Source organism: Gadus macrocephalus, chromosome 8 (genome assembly GCF_031168955.1).
Source record: "Gadus macrocephalus chromosome 8, ASM3116895v1".
In the NCBI taxonomy this organism is placed as follows: domain Eukaryota; kingdom Metazoa; phylum Chordata; class Actinopteri; order Gadiformes; family Gadidae; genus Gadus; species Gadus macrocephalus.
In genome coordinates this window covers 934,856-957,694 of record NC_082389.1, presented here as the reverse complement: position 1 = coordinate 957,694, position 22,839 = coordinate 934,856, and the positions used below count along the sequence as shown (strand labels likewise).

At 46.8% G+C, this 22,839-nt stretch overlaps 1 protein-coding gene across 1 annotated transcript; it reads left to right on the top strand.

Annotated features, from left to right (window-relative positions):
• The first annotated feature begins 178 nt into the window (after window positions 1–178).
• LOC132462396 (junctophilin-1-like) lies at window positions 179–17,285 on the top strand. The gene is made up of 7 exons (XM_060057909.1): window positions 179–1,070; window positions 7,392–8,151; window positions 11,264–11,382; window positions 13,621–13,887; window positions 15,247–15,734; window positions 16,123–16,219; window positions 17,147–17,285. Exons 1-6 carry the CDS (start codon window positions 692–694, stop codon window positions 16,201–16,203), a joined length of 2,094 nt encoding a protein of 697 aa, XP_059913892.1. The 5' UTR covers window positions 179–691; the 3' UTR covers window positions 16,204–16,219; window positions 17,147–17,285.
• The last annotated feature ends 5,554 nt before the right edge of the window (window positions 17,286–22,839 follow it).

Here is a 22,839-nt window from a genome sequence, read left to right as displayed (position 1 = left end):
TGTCCACATGGTGGTATCCTCCTACAAGTTTAGCTTCATCTGATCACTTGATCTCTGATATATCACCCGTTTGATTTTGTGCGTGTATGTTTGTGTGAGCGAGTGTGCGCGCATGTATGTGTGTGGTGTGCGCGCGCACGCGTGTTTGTGTGTGCGTGCGCGTTTAAAGTTGTCCTATTAACTCAACTACATTTCCTTAGCAGTCAAACGTTTAACGAAAACAAAAAGCAGAGCATCTTTGTTCGATGCAAAAACGAAACTCGCATCATCCGTGTTATCGGTGGATAATGCTTCTTACGCTGCTATCAAAATAACACTACCCAATAACGGCTCGCACGAGAGAACAGCGAAAGAGACGGATTGAAAAACAACGACTAGGGGAGCGGGAGTCATAAAACACTCACAAGTAACGCCACCCTGGCAGCAGTGGAGGCCGCCCTCTCCCACCCACGTCCTGCTTTACCTAACAACCAGAGCAAGCAGCCAACCGAGGCGCTCGGCGATCATCATTTCTCCCGGTGTATCCCCTCAAATCACCACCGCCTTCGCGAGCAAATCCGGGCACCCACTTGCCGCGCTTAACCTCCACATTTCGGCCCCCCTAAAAAACAACCCCGTTCACACTGGCCTTACCAACCCGCCACCAGGAACTGCCGCGATTTTTATAATTCCCCCACCCTTGCTTTCCTGAATGACGGGCGGCCGGTTTGATTTTGACGATGGCGGTACATATTGCGGCGGTTGGGAGGACGGCAAAGCCCACGGACACGGTATCTGCACGGGACCCAAGGGTCAGGGCGAGTACGCGGGATCTTGGTCCAACGGGTTCGAGATAGTCGGCGTGTACACCTGGCCCAGCGGCAACGTCTACCACGGATACTGGGCGCAGGGGAAGCGCCATGGACTCGGCGTGGAGACGAAGGGGAGGTGGATTTACCGGGGGGAATGGACTCATGGACTGAAGGGTCGATACGGCGTGAGGCAGAGTTTAAACACGCCGGCCAGGTACGAGGGGACGTGGAACAATGGTTTACAGGACGGATACGGCGTCGAAACGTACGGGGATGGAGGTGAGGCGATGTCTGTCAGCAACAGTTGACTTTATGTGTGTGCATGTAGGCAGATGAGGCCTGTGATTGTATCCGAGGGGCAAATATATTTAAGGCAAAATATAAAGTTATAGTATTCGTTGTTATTATTATTAGTATTATTATTCTAAACCATTAATAGGGCAGAAACATAGCATGTAGGTAAATCGCAACAAGTGTCTCTGAACTCTTCATTGATACGTTTTGAGTGGGATTTCCCGTTTGATGGTCACAAACAGTGCAATATCAGTGCAGTGCAACAATCTATTCTTATGGACCTCCTACTTGATTTATTATCAGGGCCTAATGGGCAGAGCTGTTCAAGCGACCAGGGAAAGGTTTGTTATGCTGAACCTGGATTATAACATCAATCCACTGATTACAACAGCAATATGCCTGTTATGGAAATTATGGCACAGCAACATCTTTGTGAAATAGGTCGAGTTTGGTTTCTTAGTAGGCTACACTTCGAAATGAAAATGTCAGGTTAACTAATTGAAGTGTTTTATGGAATGTAAACCCTAGTTCCCAACATGCATGGTGACTATTAATCCAGCAGGAAGGAAGTCAATTGGAGATCTAGCAATTATGTTATCCTTAAATGTGTATGAGGAAACGTTTACATATTATTATATGTCATCTATCCTCATCCATTTACTGGATTTTTTTAACCTTTGGCCCTAATCACTAGCGAACCAGGAAGAAGGATTGGCAATCTTTTTCACTGTATCTACAGTGGAGAATATACTTAACTTAACAGTAACTCAATGTCCCACAGTCCCACTCCAAAGAAAATTAACTCATCTGCATTATCATGCATTATTATCGTATCTTATTTTATGCAAAACTTAATCAGTTGGTTGCTTGCCTAAACAACACACTGAATCGTTTACTGTTGTATGTTAAACCGTTTTGATGTTCATATGAGAGCATAAAGCCATCTGCTCTAAACAGCAGTGGTAGTTGTGGATGGAGGTTGATTGAAATATTAGTCTATTAGTTTATCAACAAATCACCTTTTACTGAGGCTCAGTTTGATTGAAATGTATCGACATAGTTATCATCTCAACATGCAACTCGTGTAAGTTTGTATTCAAATAACTACAGATGAACGGTTAATTCTTCTTAACCCTATTAAATCCCAATAGTGTGTGTTGTTATAATGAACCATAATATAGAATTATCTGCCATTCTTATTCCTTTTTTATTTTTTTACTTTAGTATACTCAGTGAGTCTTCTTGGATGCCTTCTCTACTAGCCTACTCTAAATGTATCTACTTCCTATCTTTATCGTTCTGTACCCCCCTCTCTTTGAATCGGTCTATTTTGGTCTCCTTCGTTGACCTTCTCTAAGTCTTTAGCTGTCTAGTCTGTCTTTCTATGATGAGTGTATCATTTTCTATCAGGCAACCAAGTCATCAAACCATTGGCAAGTTAATTCCAGCACATTTATTGTACCTCATAACTAGAGCTCTCTCTTTTGTGCACACAATCAGCCCACATTGTTTCAGCCTGTCAAACCGGATTTGTCTCGTTACCCATCCATACATACATCCGTCCAAGCATTTGTATATTCATCCGTCTAGCCATCGTCCTTTCCGCTTGATTTATCGGGGTCATGGTGGCAAAAGGGCCAGTAGGCCAGTCGCAGGCAAGTGCCCCTTTCCATGTTCCCTGTTACTATTTAATCTTAACCCTGTTGACCCCTCACTGGGATAGTGTCTTAAAGAACAGCCCACGCTGCCTTCTCAGGCTGAGTGGCACTAGCCTTCTGTTGATCAAAGGGGCTGGGCCGGAGATTGAAACGCTATAATTCAGTGTCATTTCTTAGGAATGCCATAGCCTCCTTCCAGCTACAGGTGAATGTGAGGGGCTGTGAGAATATCTGTTTTTGCTAACTGTAGTGTCCTCTGTGCGAGACAATTTAGAATTGACGACCAATAAGGGTCTCTCGTCCGGGTTTGGTCCAGGCAATCCGTGTTTCCCATGGATCCCATGCGTGCCCACTGCCTTATCGCAGCTCCACCACTGGTTTAGGACACTTCGGAATGCTTGGCTTTCTCCCTTCCAATGGCAACGGGATGTCCGGAGTACCACCGCAGCTTTGACACATGAAAAGCTTTGATCAGAAGTTTAAAGAATGTAAACAGACAAATCGCTGGCATTAGGTGATAAAACATTTTGTTATTACTAACCTATGTATATGGAACAAGCTCTTGATTGATTTTAAGTAATTAAATTGAAATCAATTTCATTCCACTGCAAAAGCAAATCAGAATTTGTGACAACACATTAATTGCAGCAATCCGGGTCCCCCTCTCGGCCTATGATTGACTCTACGTCCGTCAGACTTTCATTCTTTCAGTGCTGTCTGTTTATGTTAACTCTGCCAAAGTAGAGCTACCAGCAGTGGACCGCCACATAGTTCCAGTGGACTCTAGGAGAGTTTACACCGGGTTAATTGTATTAAGGCACAGTCGATCTGGATTGAGTCCAGACCAGGTCAGTACACGACAACTGGTCTGTGTTCCAATCTCACCCAAGTATCACATCCCCCCTGTTCATCAATCTCACCCAGGTATCACATCCCCCATGTTCATCGATCTCACCCAGGTATCACATCCCCCCTGTTCATCAATCTCACCCAGGTATCACATCCCCCATGTTCATCAGTCTCACCCAGGTATCACATCCCCCCTGTTCATCAGTCTCACCCAGGTATCACATCCCCCCTGTTCATCAGTCTCACCCAGGTATCACATCCCCCCTGTTCATCAGTCTCACCCAGGTATCACATCCCCGCTGTTCATCAATCTACGGGGGGTTGCAGTTCTTTGCATTGTCTAACCTTTCGAAACTGGTAACAATTGGCCCTTATAGGACTGCCCTGGTTCTGTGTTATACTTTGGTATGATGAATTACACTGAGAGTAACAGAGTCAACCATGTAGCAGGATGGGGCTGGCTGCTAGGGCTTCCCGTGAGAGCCTGTGAATAAAGGATTGGACATGGCTTCTTGACTAGTACACCTTGATTTGACTAATCTTCTTCATTGGGTAAGCTAGCCCGGAGTAAACAAGAGGGCCACATTAGGAGTCTTCTTCTACAGATACAGCACCATTGAGTTGTCATTGTTTGTTAAACTTGGTCAGCACCCATTTTGACGTACCATGTTCATGTGACATTGAAAAGTTCACTATTCACTGAAATATCGGATGTAACATCAAGATATTTCGATGTACGTTGAATAAGTGAAGCACAATTCAGTCTGGCTTTGATGACGAAGATGTACAATTGATCGTTCAAAGTTTCTAACAAATGTAGAATGTGGTCTGAATCACCAGCAGTGGGGTGATATATGCAACGCTGCATTATGCGATAATCATGATCAGACCTGAATTGGTTTAAAATGCATTGAAGAAGTGTTCAATGTTGGTCACTAAAGATGCATTTCTATGGTATAAGACAGGCAGGAGGTTTTAAGTTTATAATCGAAGTTAAATATCAAGAGTCATCTTCCCTGTTTACGTGGGACAGACTATTACAGAGATAGAAGCTGCAAAAGGATTGAGTTTAACTTTTGGTATGGTTAAAGTAGAGAGAGGGTTAAGGAGTAGCTAATCATGCAGAGCTCGTAGGTAAGCAGGTTAAGAAGAAGCTAATCGTGCAGAGCTCGTAGGTAAGCAGGTTAAGAAGAAGCTAATCGTGCAGAGCTTGTAGGTAAGCAGGTTAGGAGGTGCTACTCATGTTCAAGCTCACCAGGGAGAAGCAGGATAAGCTGCTTATAAGTCTGGAGCCAATGTCAATGAGAGAGGAGAGTTTAGATCATAGGGAAGCTACAACTAACTATTTATTTAAAAATAAATGCCCATCAAGTTACTACTGAACAATATTAACTTATTTTTGATATTATAACTTGATAAATGGCTGAAATTATTGAATCTTAATTGATCATAATCAATTACATTTCCAATCCGCCTTATAAATCCAAAGAATGTCTACAGAGTGAGTGTCTGTCTTGGATGGCATTAGGATGACAACAGCAGAACAGTTTTGGAGATGATCTATATACAGTGTGTCCCAACGTATGCAGAGGGTCTTAACACATTCATGTCTTCTTATGTAATGTGCTCTCATCACTTTGGACAAAAGAAAAATTGAATTAAGAGTTATTCAATCTTGGATTCTTAACAGCGTTACATAGTCGTGCAAAGGCTACATACGACGGTATGTTGCAGCATTGAGCAAACAATGAACAACACGCTAAAGCGGTCTAAGGAGGGGACATTTCGTTGCAGAGGGGAATCGATGTTTATCAAAGCCCTTCTCACCCTCTATATCTCTCTCTATCACCACGGCAGCTCTGGGCTTGTCTCCCATTCAGGGGGTTTGACTCCAAGGGGGAACTTTGAATCTTTTCCCACCTGATATAAAACACAAATTTTGTGACTGTCAGCCAGAGGATTCTTAATATCTAAGGAGAAAATAAGTCCATTTGAGCACAAGTAAACAAAGTGTGCAACTCCATATAGGTGGTTATGGACCACTATGCACAAGTGTATTTCATGGAAGGCTGAGCCTGGAGGTACACCTAAATATAGCCTCTATGTTGGTGGTCTGTGCTTTGGGTCGCAGAAAAGTCCAATCTTAAGGCTGTAAGGTTTTTGCACTTGACATCCACACTCTATGTAATTAAAACGACCGCCTACATGATCATTCACTGCCCTTTATGCTTTATTTGTGTTCCAAACAATTCCAAACAACTGAATGTTAACAAGTAAATAATTTGAGTGTAATCGCTGTTTTACTTTTTTGATTGAAAAATAATAGCAATAATTTCCTCTCCTCTTCCCCATGAACCATATTCTAATGGTTAATCCAGGTTCCATCTCTTCAGTCGGGCTGGAGGCTTATTTCTCATAGCAAGATGGCTGCTGGAGTTATGTTTGGCCTACAGGCAGACTTCCCAGTGTCTCGAGTTACTTCCATCTTTTAAAATAGCATTTTCTAGCTGCAGGCTGATGCTGTTAGGGCGATAGCCCGGAGCCACGGGCAGCCACCTGTTCTGGCCCACAGAACGCCCTGTTACTTCAGCTCAGCACCACGGGTATTGCCTAGTTAAAAAATCGCTTTGACAAAAGTATCTGTGTTTATCACTCTACTATCTTTCTACTTTGCCTCAATCAACTTACACTGTGCTGTACCCCAATGAGTGCTTTTTAATCTCAGTGCTGCCTTTGATATATTTAATTATTGAATCACATATTTTTGGATTATATTTTCAACCACAGTTACCTACTGTAGCAGTCAGTAATCAAGGGTTATGTGTAATTATAATTGCCTTGCCAGTTCTTTTATTTTGATACCCATATCAGAACAGAACACTTTCAATCCCTTCCTGTTTGATGCCAGCTCTTTGGTCTGACATGCACACAGATCTTCAGAGAGTTGTTCATGTAAAGAATGACCCAGTCATGTATGTTCGCCATCCACAAACCAAAGACAGTTTCAAAGTCAATGCACGCCCAACACTACACAGTGAGCTGTCATTCAACTGACATGAGGGTAAGCCATTTGAACTCGTTGCATACAGAATCACATCCTTTGGTTCCTGTAACCCATATCAGAAGCGAGTTAAACATCTAAACATCGATAACGTATAAACGTTGTGTGTCCCTTTCTACCATTTATTCTTGCTGTTTGTTTTTGGTTATTATAGTGAATTATTATGTGCTCTGAGCATTAATTAAGTGTAGCCATCGGTCACTGCTCCCGTTTTGCGTGCTCCGTTGGCACCCATGCAGTCCTAATTGGAGTAAGTGTTCAGATTAAACACTTACATTTTTAGAGTGGGGGGAAGTTGCTGGTTAGTCAGCGTCCAAAGGGCTGTCAGTATGCTCCTATCCACGCAGTGGGAATCCCCTCTCAGGGCTGTCAGTATGCTCCTATCCACGCAGTGGGAATCCCCTCTCAGGGCTGTTAGTATGCTCCATCCACGCAGTGGGAATCCCCTCTCAGTAGCCATCGATCAGAACCGGTGTTTTTATATCTCTGTATTTTGTATCAAATTGATTTACCAAAATCAATTGGTTTATTATATTATTAGGATTGTACGCCAATAGCTGATATAAAAAAAGAAAAGATGTACGCATGAAGAGTTTGACTAAACCCAAACCGATTAAATGTTTAAAGACAGATGATTGATCAGACTAACGATAATCATGATTCAAGCGCTCTTCATCCCCGTGTGCGTACTGAACGGGGTCTTCATCACCTGCTGTGGCCGCTCCTTCCCCCCCGCAGGAACCTACCAGGGCCAGTGGACGGGCGGGATGCGCCACGGCTATGGCGTGCGTCAGAGCGTGCCGTACGGCATGGCCACGGTCATCCGCTCGCCGCTGCGCACCTCGCTGGCCTCCCTGCGCAGCCAGCAGAGCAACGGCACCGTGCTGCTCGACAGCGCCTCCGACGGGCCCACCGGCACGCGCGGCGGCTTCGTGCTCAACTTCCACTCGGACGGCGAGGGCGGCGAGCGCAAGAAGGGCCTCTTCCGCCGCGGCTCCATCTTCGGCAGCCTGCAGCGGCTCCGCAAGTCGGACTCGCGCTCGTCCATCTCCAGCAAGCGCAGCTCGGCGCGCAGCGAGACCACCATGAGCCGCATCAGCTCCAGCGACGCCAACTCCACCGTCAGCTTCGGGGACGGCGACGGCGGCGACGACTACCTGCCGCTGGAGGACAACGTGGACGCCACCACCACCGAGTCGTACATGGGCGAGTGGAAGAACGACAAGCGCAACGGCTTCGGCGTGTCGGAGCGCTCCAACGGCATGAAGTACGAGGGCGAGTGGCTGAACAACAAGCGGCACGGCTACGGCTGCACCCTCTTCCCCGAGGGCCACAAGGAGGAGGGCAAGTACAAGAACAATGTGCTGGCGCGCGGCATCCGGAAGCAGCTCATCCCCATGAAGAACGCCAAGACCAAGCAGAAGGTGGACCGCGCCGTGGAGGGCGCCATCAGGGCCGCCGCCATCGCGCGGACGAAAGTGGAGATCGCCACGTCCAGGTAAAGACCGCCCGGGGTTGGAGTGTTGATGCTGGGGGGTTGACCCCTTCGCATGCTGCCGTGCAGACACTCCTCTGTCTTCAGGTCGCTCCTCACGCTTAGCGCTGCGCTTGGACCAACAGGTTGGTGCGTCGTGCAGCAGAAGATTGATTTGGTTGGGTGATGATGATGATGATGATGATGATGATGATGATGATGCCGCGCACTAACCTATGGGACAGTTCAGCGACACCGTGAATGCACAACGCCCACCCCACCGTGTTCTAGCATTGAAGTGACTCAATGGGGCGACCCACTGACCCTCTGTAGATTATGAAACTTTTGTCCGATGCCGCTAGTTTGTGTGCCTGTCTAGGTTCAGCCGCCAGTCTAGGTTTGTTTACCTGATTATCTTTTATCTGCATGGTATAATGGTTACAGATGTAAGTTCTGCCTCAGTTAAGACAAACCTTGGTTGGGTAAGGCTCTAGCTTTGGGTCTGCAGTGTGGGAGGGACAGACCCTAGTCTCAAATGGTCCATCCTTCAGATGTTCAACCCTGAGATAAGGGCTTTTAACCACCCAGAAGGGGGACATCAAAAAGGCTTCTACCGCATTGCAATTAGGCCAGTTATCCATTCAAATGCACCACTCTATCACATGGTATCCATGCTTGAACCAAGCAAGACGTACCAGGTTTACCCCTCATAAACATAAGTTCAGCTCTTAGGACTGATCACATTCACTTATAATAAACGCCCCGTACTCGATGTCTTGATTGGGGGTAGGGGTTATCACTTCATGGTAGATTTAAATGTTTTACATCTCCTCAATGAACTACAGACGTTCATCCTCCAGACTCAATACAGGTAAAATGCCTCGGAAACACAGCTATGATTCTAGTTGTTGCTTTAAGGAAGGTCTGTGATAGCCTACAACCATATGGATACATTCTGGGTATGACACCACAATAACCTGGTTCTAATAAAATGCATATTTAGGTTTCATCTGGTGGCAATTGACGCTGATGAAATATTCTTGTGTGATAGTCGATAGTAGTAGCATCATGTAGAAGGATAGATGTTGCGAGGGCCAAGTACAGACACCCGATCACACGATATCGTTCAGCCCTCCCATTGGATAAATCTCCCTGAATGATTAATAAACCAGACCTCCTATGCCAACGCTATTTTTGATATGAAACACTGTAGCTAATGTTTACCAAGTCGAGTACACCGTGTCCTCGTAACGGGGACGAGGTGGGCTGTCCTCCTCAATAGATCCCATGTGTTGTCGTTACTTTGCCTCTGAAAGCCCTTTCTGTGCCAGTGAGTCGGCCCCGCCTCCTCTCTGTCGGCCCCGCCTCCTCTCCGTTAACCTCTGCCGGGAACAGGAGCCTCCCTCGGACCCCCCCGCGGTCCGTCTCAGCCTCTCTCCACCTCGGGTCCACCCCAGCGCTGGGCTGCAGGCCGTCCTGTGTGCACAACATGAAGCCACCTACCGAGAATCCTCCCACAATGCACCTGGTCCCACATCTCCTTAGAGTTTGTTACGGGACTTCCCCCACCACTCATACACGCACAGACGCACACGCACACAGTCATACAAATAGGACACACCAGTCTCTGATTAGCACCACTGCCAATCGCAGACGGTTCTGTCAGGGTTCCATGGTTGCCATGCCGTCAGTGTTGTCTACGGATGTCATCATGACATCTGAAAGAGAGACCACGCCGACCACAACATCTGACGCAGCCCGTTGACGTGGGACCGCCATCGGACACCTGAGCCTGGCCTACCCCCCCCCCCCCCCCCCTCCTTGGCAGAATGAGTTACTTTCCACCCCTTTCAGGCCAGGGGCCACCTCAGGAAGGGGTCCTGGGGGGGGGGGGGGGTTTACCCCGTTTGACCCCTGCTTGTCCTCTCCCTGCCAAATAAGTTAGTGTCGGTTATTAGTTTGTTCCTACCGGGAGTCAGAGGCGTCGTCGGTCAGGGTGGACTAACTCGACCGCTGCCGTAACCAATGGGCCTTGCTCTGGTGGTGGACCGTGTGTGACCTGTGGGGAGAGGGGCCAAGGGGCCAACTTAGAGGTGTGGCCCTGCCTCCATCCTGACATGACCCGCTCAGCTCCAGCCTGCAGAGCGCCTCTAGCACGTCGGGTCCTTACAGGAGGGGCTTCTTTAGGCGGTTGCGTTCCCAGGTGTTATTCCTGTGATGGGAGTGGACAGAAATGTCATGTCTGTGATGAGGTTCAGTGTTTGTGGGGGGGGGGGGGGGGGGGGGGTTATGAGGATAGTATGTCTTGCTGAGGGCCAAAGCAGCATGTCAGATACGTGTGAGTGTGTTCTTATTGGAGGTCAATTCTTCGTCCATGTTTCTGGATGGGCTGAGGCGCACACCTGATGCTGCATGAAGGGCTTTGTGTTTCTTAAAGGTCTTGTTCTTAGATAACTTTGAGATTATAAGAGATGATATAATGTCATCATACCGTTCACTAGGTAAGCCTGACGAAGAGGCTTACAAGAGGAAGGACAAAAGCTGTGGGTGGACCAAATGGGCCTCCTTAGTTTCTTGGCAGGAAAAGTGTGTGTGAGTGTGTGTATTTGTGTGTGTGTGTTTATGTGTATTTGTGTGTTTGTGTGTGTGTGTGTGTGTGTGTGTGTGTGTGTGTGTGTGTGTGTGTGTGTGTGTGTGTGTGTGTGTGTGTGTGTGTGTGTGTGCGCGGGTGTTGTGTGTTGATGATTTTGCAAAATCCAACTAAATCCACCAATAAATCAGTACCCATTATGAAATTATAATGACCTCAACCAATGTTAACATTGGAAGTGATAAACATGAGTTGTCACAGTCCCCACCAATCTTCAGTCCTTGTTGTGGAAGCCCGTTAACAAGAAGGCTGTTTATAGTTGTTGTCCCTGATTGATTCTAAATGGATGTTCTCGTGAAATAAGGACAAGGGCGATAAGTGCATGAACTACTAACAACAACATTAATCACACGCAGGCTACGCAATCACTCTTCTGTTGGGGATGGTTTGAATGAGTTCCTGGTGGGCTACAGAAGAGGCTCCAGACATGGCAGTGGATCCACTCAGGATCAACATGTCTCCCTTTGTGTTCTGCGTCTTCCTCAGGACGGCCCACGCCCGGGCCAAGGGGGAGAACGCCGACCACGCCGGGCAGTCCGCCGGCCAGGACTCGGACATCGCCAGAACCGTGGCCAGAGAGCTCTCCCCGAGCTTCCACCAGCCAGGTACCAGGCTCACACCTGGAGCAGGCTCACACCTGGAGCAGGCTCACACCTGGAGCAGGCTCACACCTGTACCAGGCTCACACCTGGAGCAGGCTCACACCTGTACCAGGCTCACACCTGTACCAGGCTCACACCTGGAGCAGGCTCACACCTGGAGCAGGCTCACACCTGGAGCAGGCTCACACCTGTACCAGGCTCACACCTGCAGCAGGCTCACACCTGGAGCAGGCTAACACCTGTACCAGGCTCACACCTGTAATTCTGTGTCTTTAAACTAGTTTGATGTGGATATGTAGGATCATACTTTACTGTAGTGTAGCATTATATAATGCTATATTACCACTACTACTATAACTATTGTTATAACTGCCACTATTGCTACTGCTATTGATCAGGATGATGATGATCAGGTCAAGGGTTTTGTCTGGGAGCCACATACATGGTGCGATTCTCAGTGCCTACCAAACAGGTTGTAGATTCAAGAGGCAATACCAAAGGAGAATGGCTACAATGAAAAAGGAGTAATAGTGGTATTCAATGCACGTCAATCTGTTCAGTGTTAATAAATCAAATCATAATTTTGACCATGGCAAGTAATGGCATATGTGTAAAAGTCAAAACTACACATAATTCCCTTATGATGCATATATTGGGAGCTGTGTGTCCTTACAATAAACTAAATACGTAGTAACACTTTGAAAGGCCAACCCTCGTTACAAATCTGGAACCCCTTTCCCAATTTGGGCCGTCCTGTTATAGAGCCGGCGGCCCGGGCGTCGCTGCGGACACTTGATCGACCTGAGATCACTTTCCTCCAAAAGGGGGTCCATGGAGGCCCAGCTCCAACCACCACCGTAGAACCACGGTGTTGGCCTGCGTTGGGGGGTTGCGTTGGGGGTTGTGTTTGGTTCCTCGGGGCGTCAGTGACCCAGGTTGTCGGCAGAATACCCCGCTATCGTTCCTTACCCTAGCAGATCAGTCAGACGGTCATGCTTTCCGATGCGATCCCACCAACGTCTGCCTCCCTCTGGGTGCGAGCTGGGAGGCCCAGCAGCCAGGGGGCCGGAGGGCAGGTAACAGCTAGGGTTACCCCCCAGGCCAAAACCGTCAGGCTGCCTGAAGATGAGATGAGGAATTTGGATCAGGTTTAATCACACTTAACTTAAGTCAATGTCAGCTTCAAATGACTACCGCAAACTATGAATAGATGTGTCGAGTAACAATGAGCGCCGAAGGGGAAATCCAGTGCATACGTGTTATCTGACGGGGCCACTTTAAGTTCACCCCAGGGCCAATATCCCTTCAAAGTAATAGCACGGATAAAACATAAAATATTGAATAAAATATTGAATGTGTTCCTATGGAACACACCAGTGCGTGACTTGAGTGCAGTGACATGGTCACAGCCTTGGCCCTGCGGAGCTCAGTCTGCGGTAAACAGAGTTCAACTGCAGAAGATGTGTGTGGAATAATCTGCATTTCGCACTGCAATTTAGTGTGAATTGATTTAGTTTAATAATCTAAAACTCAATTTTCTGGTTTCTGGCCCAGGTTCTGTGCCGTCTCCCTCCAGAAGTTCTGCTCTAGCATAGTCGATCGGCTGGGTCAGAGATTAGGGTTAGGATTAGGATCTCCATTATTACATATTATTACAGGGCTCTTCTCAATGCTGTCGAACGCTCCGTTCACTTGCATGGGCCTTCCCAACTTCCGGCGGTGAATTATTTTTCGATAATTGATGCTAAGCATATAATGACCGCTGTCAAGGAAAGTGGAAAACGCCTTTGGTATCACTCTGCAAGTAGTCCGGTAACTTATCAACCCCAGCGTGTTTGGTTGCTCAGCGATGTCAACGTCTTTGGCGGACTGGTAATTGTAAAATGACGTACCGTGTGAAGTTATTTTTTCGTTTTGGCAAGTAGCCGTGTAATAAGAGGGATAATGTATAGAACGTCGCCGGTCATTATCGAAAATAAGCCCCTTCAGGGCGAAGCAAGACACCTTCGCTGCGTGTCGGTGTCCGGTTCGCCCTGAAGGGCGAACCGGACACCGACACGCAGCGAAGGTGTCTTGCTTCGCCCTGAAGGGTATTATTTTCCCGATAATGACCGGCGTTCTGCACATTATCCCTTGCTTGCGTTCATGCAGTCACAGGATGTTACATTGCTTGTTACGAGTGTGATCACACCGTCGTGTGAAGTGCAATTCTTATTCCGATCATCATCCCCTCCCCCCCAGGGCCCGACTACATCCGCATGAAGTACAACGAGCCGCTGGAGGTGACGGAGGTCCCCGTGGAGGAGAAGAAGGAGAAGTCGTCCTCGCCCCACTTCTACCGCAAGGGCACCACGCCCGATCCCTCCCCCAGCGCCAGCCCCTCCGTCAGCCCCGCCCCGTCCCCCCCGACCCCCACCAAGAGCACCAACACCCCCGCCCCGGCCCCCCCCCTGGTAAAGAGCGCTGCTAGAGAGAGCAATGCCCCCGCGCCGGGCAGCATACCTGCAGGTGAGCATGGCAACAGGGGGGGGGGCTCTGTCAGCCATAGGACATCCCCCAGGTAACACGGTATGGGGGGGGGGGGCTCTGTCAGCCATAGGACATCCCCCAGGTAGAGGGACCCCACACGGTATGGGGGGGGGGGGGCGGGGGGGCTCTGTCAGCCTGTGATTGGTCCGCTCGCTAACACTCGACGCAGAACCGTCGAAGCGTCTGCAGGGTGCTTGCGTTGCGGGAACGTGGGACAATAATCCGGCCTTTACTGTGGACCACACAGCAGCAATACAGCTCACACCACGCGACGCCACCGGACAGTAGTGGACGATACGTCTAATGTAGCAACGCAGAACACGATAGTGACCGGGGCAGCGAGCCCTGCTGCACCTCAGGGTGCTGCACCAGGGTGCTGCACCAGGGTGCTGCACCAGGGTGCTGTACCAGGGTGCTGTACCAGGGTGCTGTATCAGGGTGCTGCACCTCAGGGTGCTGTACCAGGGTGCTGTACCAGGGTGCTGTACCAGGGTGCTGTATCAGGGTGCTGTACCAGGGTGCTGTATCAGGGTGCTGCACCTCAGGGTGCTGTACCAGGGTGCTGTACCAGGGTGCTGCACCAGGGTGCTGTACCAGGGTGCTGTATTAGGGTGCTGCACCAGGGTGCTGCACCAGGGTGCTGTACCAGGGTGCTGTACCAGGGTGCTGTACCAGGGTGCTGTATTAGGGTGCTGCACCTCAGGGTGCTGTACCAGGGTGCTGTACCAGGGTGCTGTACCAGGGTGCTGTGTCAGGGTGCTGTACCAGGGTGCTGTGTCAGGGTGCTGTACCAGGGTGCTGTGTCAGGGTGCTGTACCAGGGTGCAGGACGGTGAGTTGATGGCTGGGTGGGGGGGTGAGGTCCTGTGCTGTTGTACTTGCAGTGCTTGTGACGGCCGTCCAGGTGGGCTGTGGCGGGCGGGGGGCGGGGCTTATCAACTTGTTAGCGGTGTTATTAGTAGTGGCGGGGAGCTCGACCTGGGTTGTGACTGGGAGCATGTTAAAGAAACCCGTGGAGCAGTAGAGTGCAGCACTAGAGAAGGATGGGTCGGACAAAGAGGGAGAGGGGGGGGGGGACGTAGTCCTTAGGGTTTGCGAATGGCTTTTAGGCTTTGACGGCTCCTGTTCTGAATGGCCTTTGTGATATCTTCTGCTTTGGATGGGGTACTTCCTGTCCTCGTGTGCTGTCACATGATAAATAATGTGTCAGGCGTCCAGGCTGGCCTCGTCCCGTCTTGTTTGTTGTGGCTTAACAGCAGCGTTGTCGTTGCCATTGTTCCCTTATTGTACAACACGTTGTCACATGTCTGTATCATCCTCTCCCTCGGTGAATGTGTAGTCAAGGCAACGTCAAATCCCCCGGCAGCCTCGCAGGAAGTGAGGCAGAAGGAAGCCCTCCCTCCCGCCAGACCCGCCCCCTCCCCCGCCCCCGCCGTCACAACCAGCGCCGTCACCAGTAACCACGGCAGCAACGGCCAGATCCACTCCCACTTCCACGGCTACCACGTCAAGGCCGACGTCAAGATGCCGCCGCCCGACGACTCCCAGCTGGAGCTGGAGGACGACTTCCACCCCTCCAGCTTGGCCCAGCTGGCCCCCCTCACCAAGCAGTACCGGCCCCCCAGCGAGAGCCCCGTGCGGGCCCTGGCCCTGGCCCCGGCCCCCCCGCCGCCGGCCGCGGCCCCGCCGGTCAGTAAGGAGGTCAGCCAGCCCAGAGCCCCGGAGACGCCCCGACCCAAGAGGCAGGATTCACACAAACCAAAGAGCCTCGCCGAAACCAAGAAGGCCAGCCTGGACATGAGCACGGAGATCATAGAGGAGGAGTCGGTGAGTGGGCGCCCCCGGAACAACGCACGGTCAAACGCTGTCGGCCAGACATGTTGATGACATGTCTGGAAGATGAATGACTGTGGTCTACGGTCTTCGTGTGAATGATTCGAGACCCCGGATGATGCTCCCATCCGCAATCATTCACACCATTAAGTTAGGTTAATAATGTAAGTTAGGGTTAGTACTGGTACTGGTGTACTGGTACTGGTGTACTGGTACTGGTGTACTGGTACTGGCGGTTGGAAAAGCGTGTTCAGGTAAAGGGCACTGCCTTTAAATGACTCAATATTTGATAATAATTAATAATGCTACTAGTGTTGATCGGTGCGTTGGTTGTGTTGGCTTCTTCTCTTGCTGATTGTGTATTCTCTTGTCTTCTCTGCAGGGCCCAAATTCAATCTTGGTGGCTCTCGTCATGCTGATAAATGTTGGTCTTGCCATAATTTTCGTCCATTTCCTCACCTGACCAAGTCTGAATTCAGGTAGGTCAAACTACAAGCATGGATGCACCGATTCCACTTTTGGAAGTACTTTGATTTTGGGTACTTGCCGATACTGAGTACCGATTTGAGTGCCTAATAATACCATGACAGTTTAAAGAGCCAGTGAGCCACTGTTTCAGCTGTATTTCAAACAAAAAAAATCGTTTTCACCATAGTAGTATACAATAAGTTTCCGAAGAGCAAAACTTTCTATCGGACGCCGAGTATAAGTACATTAGCACAGCATCGGGCCTGAGACCAAGTACTGGTATCGGTATCGGTGCATCCATAAACATGGATCATCCTTTTACTGCAAAACAAATGATTATGAAGTTGAAATACATTTGGAAATGGATATACCCCATTAGATTTACACCATATATACAAAACTAAATTTGCTGTCAATCTATCTACGTCATAATTGGGGGGCGCAATATTTAGTTTTTGACAAAGCCAAAAATAGTGTGTGGTACCATATAACTGCGAACCCCCCATTACTGGGGGGCTGTGCACCATACCTAGAAGGTGCTTGGTAACCACAGATCCCAGGTTACACCCAGGAATGTTCTCAACCTTCAGCTCAAGTAAAACATTGCCATTGTGAAGGTCACGGATGTCGGATGTCAAGGCCCCGATATAATCGGAGAATCGGCGTCATCACGTTGGCTGCGTCCCAGCCGCTGTGGATCTCAGCGGCTGGGGCACAGCCTAAGTGACGACACCGATCAATGCACACTGTAGTCGCGGCGGTAGGCGGGCTGTCCGGTCAGCGACCCGCGGTTGGGTTTTGTCGGTAGCACATCGGGGCCTTGACTCCTTTCACCCTGGGAGTCGACCTGAACCATCGTTCCGGTGAACATGCACTGATGGCCGTGAGGTCTTCCTCTCCGCCTCTAACCCTCGCTGCCCCCCCCCTCCCTCCCGCAGTGGGCTCCTCAGAACGAGTCGCCCTCGGCCTGCCTCCCAACTGCTCCTTTCCCTCGCCCCCGCCGGTGAGGACAAAACGAAACACACGGCGCCAGAAGGGAACGGCAAACACCCGCAACGTCAACCGAGGAAGACTGGGACTGGATCGACCGACGAGGGGGGAAGGAAGAAGTTTGTTCGAGGGAAAAGATCTAAAGAGGGCCGACTAGCACGAGAGAGAGAGAGAGAGAGAGAGAGAGAGAGAGAGAGAGAGAGAGAGAGAGAGAGAGAGAGAGGGGGAGAGAGAGAGACAGAGAGAGAGAGAGAGAGAGAGAGAGAGAGAGAGAGAGAGAGAGAGAGAGAGAGAGAGAGAGAGAACGTGAAACCATGGAAGTGGTATGGGGGGATTTGGGCCAGATGCTTTGTCTGTCTGTCTGTCTGTCTGTCTGTCTGTCTTTCTGACTGACTGGCCGACTGTCTAACTTTGGTGCCTTGGGTCGTCCCGATTGGACTGGTGCTGATCCGTGACACCTCATTAAGGGTGCTGTGAAAGCTGAAGCCGAGATGCAAGAGAGGGTTGAGAAGAAGTGGCGGTGAGGGCTTGGGCTGAGGATAGCCATTAAGAGGAAGGTAACATAAACATGCTGATCCAAGCAGTGCCCGCTGAAGAGCACTGCCTCCAAAGGCCTGTGATGATGGATACTCTGTCAGGGTTACAAGGAAAGCAAAGAAGGAAGGAAGGGGGCTTGTGTGTGTGTGTGTGTGTGTGTGTGTGTGTGTGTGTGTGTGTGTGTGTGTGTGTGTGTGTCTGTGTGTCTGTGTGTGTGTCTGTGTGTGTGTTTGTCTGTGTGTGTGTGTGTGTGTGTGTGTGCGCTTGTGTGTGGTATGTTTGTGTCTTTGTCTCTGTCTTTGTCTGTGTACATGCCTCTGTGTACATGCGTGTGTCTGTATGTGTGCACATCCATTTGTGTGGATAGACGCATGTGTGTCTGTGTACATGCATGTGTGTGTGAGTGTGTACATGTGTGTGTGTTTGTGTGTGTGTGTGTGTGTGTGTGTGTGTGTGTGTGTGTGTGCGCGCATACGTGTGTGTGTGTGTGTGTGTGTGTGTGTGTGTGTGTGTGTGTGTGTGTGAGCGAGGGCAGAATGTTTGGAGATGCACTTTCAGCTGACGGACGCCAACAGCTGCCTTACTATTTTACAAACTGACGTGTTCCGTGATGAGGAGTGCCAAAATAGGCGTGGGGGGGGGGGGGGGGGGGGGTGGAATGGGGTGGGGGGTCAGGGAGGGGGGCTAGGGGTTGGATAGGGAGGGGGGGGGGGGGGGTACTGCCTGGAAAGGAATTCAGGTCTTGACGTGGGAGGACTTTGTGTTACTATGGCCGGCGGGTGTGCCTCCACATGTCTCTATCCCAACGGGGCCCCGTTAGCCACTCTACCAAGCGTGTGCCAATGTCTCCCCCACAGCCACGAGAGATCGGAAAGCGTTCAGAACTTTGTATTTGATATATATATTTGTACGATAACTCATATTTGATTGAGGGGATGTTTGGAAGCGAATCCTCGTCTGGGTGAATGTAATGTCCTCGGCCCCTCTGGGTCATCACTCACCTGCTCGTCTGGGTGAATGTAATCATGTCCTCGGCCCCTCTGGGTCATCACTCACCTGCACTGATACAACTCGGTGCGGATGTGAACACATTGAGGAAACAGCGCGACTACACTTTAACTTTACCCTCGTAGGCCCGCATAAAGTTACACGGTGCAACACGATACAAAGAAATCATACTATTTTTGATACTAACCCTAACATGATACAGTATGCAATTCACCAAGGGAGAATATATATAGGTCTAAAATAAATAGCCCATGTAATGCAGATAGAAAATGATTCACGAGTGTTCAGTGTTTATTTAGTGTGGTGCTTTGGGTCACTAACAGGAGAGGACTTTCAAGTTGGAAAACAATCCAATTATCAGACCTCCCAATGGCAATTTCTGAGCTTAGAAAGACAGTGTTGTTTGATACATTTGTGCTGTAATGTTGATTAAAAACACTGATAGAAATGATGCTGATCCACTAAACACTATCTCACATGAACTGCACAGCAAAGCGACTGCCAGACCTATGCAGACCTACCAAGGTATATTGCATTACATACTTTTACAGCATTTCATTTCTCTATCTATAGATATCATTGTTTCCAAGTGGTACTTGGCTTACGGGATATAACATTAGGATATTAAATACCTAATACATAATTTTAATATGATGAAAAGTTTGATTTTTTCATCTCGGATTTACTGAACATGTCAAACATTGAGGCGTTTTAATTTGGAGAAAGGAAGACTTTCCCTTTGGTTGTAAAATGTTCATAAATATTAAGAGTAAATTTCAACCTAAAGAAAACAGATATGTAGTTTTGAGCTATAGAAATGCGGTCATAAATTATGTACATTTGAACCAAATATTTCTGACATATGTTTTGTGCATGGGTTGCTGATGTCATGTTTTAGGATTTGTGAAGTTAAAGTGAAGGGTTGGGCAAAACAAACTAACCAATTCAACCTCCACAATAAGTATGATTTTTCTTCGCATTTCTACTTTGGATCTATACAGCTGTATGGACTTAAAAAAGTGAAAGATAGTTATTGCCATTATAGCAGTTAAAAACAAATAATCCTAATTTGGTTGATCAAGGTTTCATATTTTTTTTTTATTGACATTAGTTAACACAATGTTAGTTCATGGAAACGCGTGTTCTGTGGTCAGATCCTTTCAAGGAAAACAAGTTTGCTGAAATCATGTCAAGTTTTAAACTTCAATTGAAGTACCCCCAAGCCAAATGAGAGCATGATACACAAAGTTTGTAGAATTTATATTGTGTCCAAAATGTCAAGTCTTTCCGATTGATAAGAATCAAATATGTAGAAAACCTTTTTAAAAAGCCTGACAACACAAATGCATAGGATAAAAAAAACCTCAACCTCCTTTTTCTTCTTTTTTGGTCTACCTGTATTAGTATCATTCTAAATATTGGTTGGCTATGGGTTATGCTTTTTTGATAACAAGTTGAAACCAATGTACATGCACATTTCAGTGACGCTTTAAGATTTAAGGGGTTGTGATGTATAAGTTTAATGCTGTTACTTATGCTCAACATTTAATATTCACATTTAATGCTTTATGCTTGGAACATTATTTTGGTTCTAAAATAGCTTTTGTACAGTTATTGACTAGGGTTTGCTGGTGTTTGAATGGCAGTTTAAATAGAATGTGTAAAGAACTTAATCAATATTATAGTTTACTTCAGATGAGGGCCTTGTCTTAAATGTGTTTTTTACCCCAATTGCTGAATTTAGCAAATGTTTATCAGTCATGTATTATGATTACTGCCCATTGTTAAGCAGGTTAGGTTGGTATTATAAATTGTTAAATTAAAATAGGAGTTGTATAGAGTAGATTAAGTCTGAATATTTATGTCATTGAATGTCATTGAAATGGACTACATGGAAAAATGTCATTGTCCTTTATGTATGTTTTTGATTGATTCAATTCTTTGACCCAAATCCCGAATGAAACTACAAAAGTGAAGTGTTTTTCTGATTACAATTGTGAACTGTTTAACAATGGGCTGATATATGCTTTATTTTGCTGTTGAAGGAAAACAATGATGATCTAATCTACATAACAAGGATGACTTTTGCCGAAGTTGTCTTTGTGACAGTTTCTTTGGATAAAAATGGAAGTCTAGGTCATCAAAGCTATGAGATATCTCTGAAGTTTGCGTTGCGAAAAACATAGTCACTTCTGGTTGTTTCATTGGAGACATGGGAAAATTAATTATTCTGGCCTGGTTCTTTAAAATGTGCTGAATGCAAGGTTGAGGGCCTGAAATCAAACAAAAAACAAATTGAGAGACATCTTTTTCATTCCATCACCTGCAGTGTTGTGCAATCTCTTCATTGGGCTGACTGAGGAAATTTTAATATTGACGATGCAATTTATAATTTAGATAGTTCTGAGCTAAACATTAGGCAGCCCTTGCGTTTATAATTAAAGGTACATCTCCAGTGACTAGTAATGTACCATGCTGAAATTGTAACGATTGTAGAGAACAGTGATGAGATCTTTGGAAATTCTTGGAATTCAATATTTAAAGTTTCACTCATCTAAAATTTCAAGGGCTAAGCTTCAAAGGCTGATGCAAAATAAGTTGTTGGGTGGCCTTTGAAGCATGATGAACAATATTAAGGAAACAAGCAAATGAGGCAACAACAAAACAGAAAAAAATCGGTATTTAATTTATTTACTAATTTATTTATTTATACAAATAATTTAAGTTATTTGGGTAGATTGATAGTGCTGACTTTAACTGACAATTGTTAAACCAGATGAGGATGTGATATGAAACTCAGTATATTTGTGCAGATGTCATTTTCATTAGGAGAAATAGTTATCAAATTGATCGGAGGATAGGGTCAAATTTGCGGAAGGGATAAGATGGACTGATTTATTCAGTAAAACAAACAAAAAAAGAATATGTAAAAAGAAATGTAATATGAATAATACATCTTGAAATAATATTTTTTCTGTGAAACATTCATTGTATTATTATACGCTATTTCCCATATATACAGCTTTCTGACTAATGTCACCACTTATTCTACTTGAAGGTATTTGGGGTACTGTTGGTAAAACTCCAGGGTTTTTCGGTTTTGTTTGTAATGGTCCTAAAATAAATCCACCATCATGAGAGAAAATATGTTTCACAGTTGACTTTGAATAAGATGACCTCCCTATATATATACAGTAGCTTGGCAACGCATCATGCAGTTGGACATCTCCTGCCACCTCTGATCTTAAACGACTCGAGGGAGGGCGAGATGGGAGATGGGAAAGGAGCTGGAGAGAAGTACGGGAGAAGCTATTTTAAGTTTTGTTTTGTATTTAAGTCGGAAGGAGCGTCCAGAATGAATCGCAAATATCTGTCGCCTTTATATTCATTCGCACTGAATGTACATTAAGATAAATACAGCTATTTTCTATGGGTAATGCCAATTATGTGCCAACTATATTTTTGTCACAAATGGGGGTTCTAGTTTTGTCATATCGAGAAAATTATTTTCTCTGTAAAATATTTGTATGGTTTTGTACGTTGTGTACAGGTACATGGGTTCTTTTCACAAAGCACTATCAATAACTTTTGAAAATACAATTTTTTCACAAAAAAATCTATGTAAAAAGCAAATCTATATTTGAGGATACCGCTAAGTAATGTCCATTGACTGTTGCTAATAAAACACTTGCAAAAATATTTATTTTCAAATGTTCTAGTTCTCTTCATGTTTAGATTGCAATGGCTGTTAACTTTGTTAGTTTTCTCGGTTGTTATTTTGTTGTTAAGGTGATGAAAATCAATAAAAGTGGGTTTACATTTTATTCCTTTGTCTGAATTGTTCTGTGTCTGGATCACGTTTCGCTGGTTCATCAGGTTTTTTGTGTGACATTTGACTTATTGTTTTTTTTGTAATGCATACTGTGACAGAGTATTCATTTCAACACGGACACATTTACAACAATCACCACAACCTACATATAACTACGATACTGGGCAGGCACCACCAGTAAACTTTCGAGATCATGTGTGTGTCGGTGTGTGCATGTGTGTGTCAGTGAGCCCTCGGTCAAGAAAAAAGGAACCTTCGAGATCA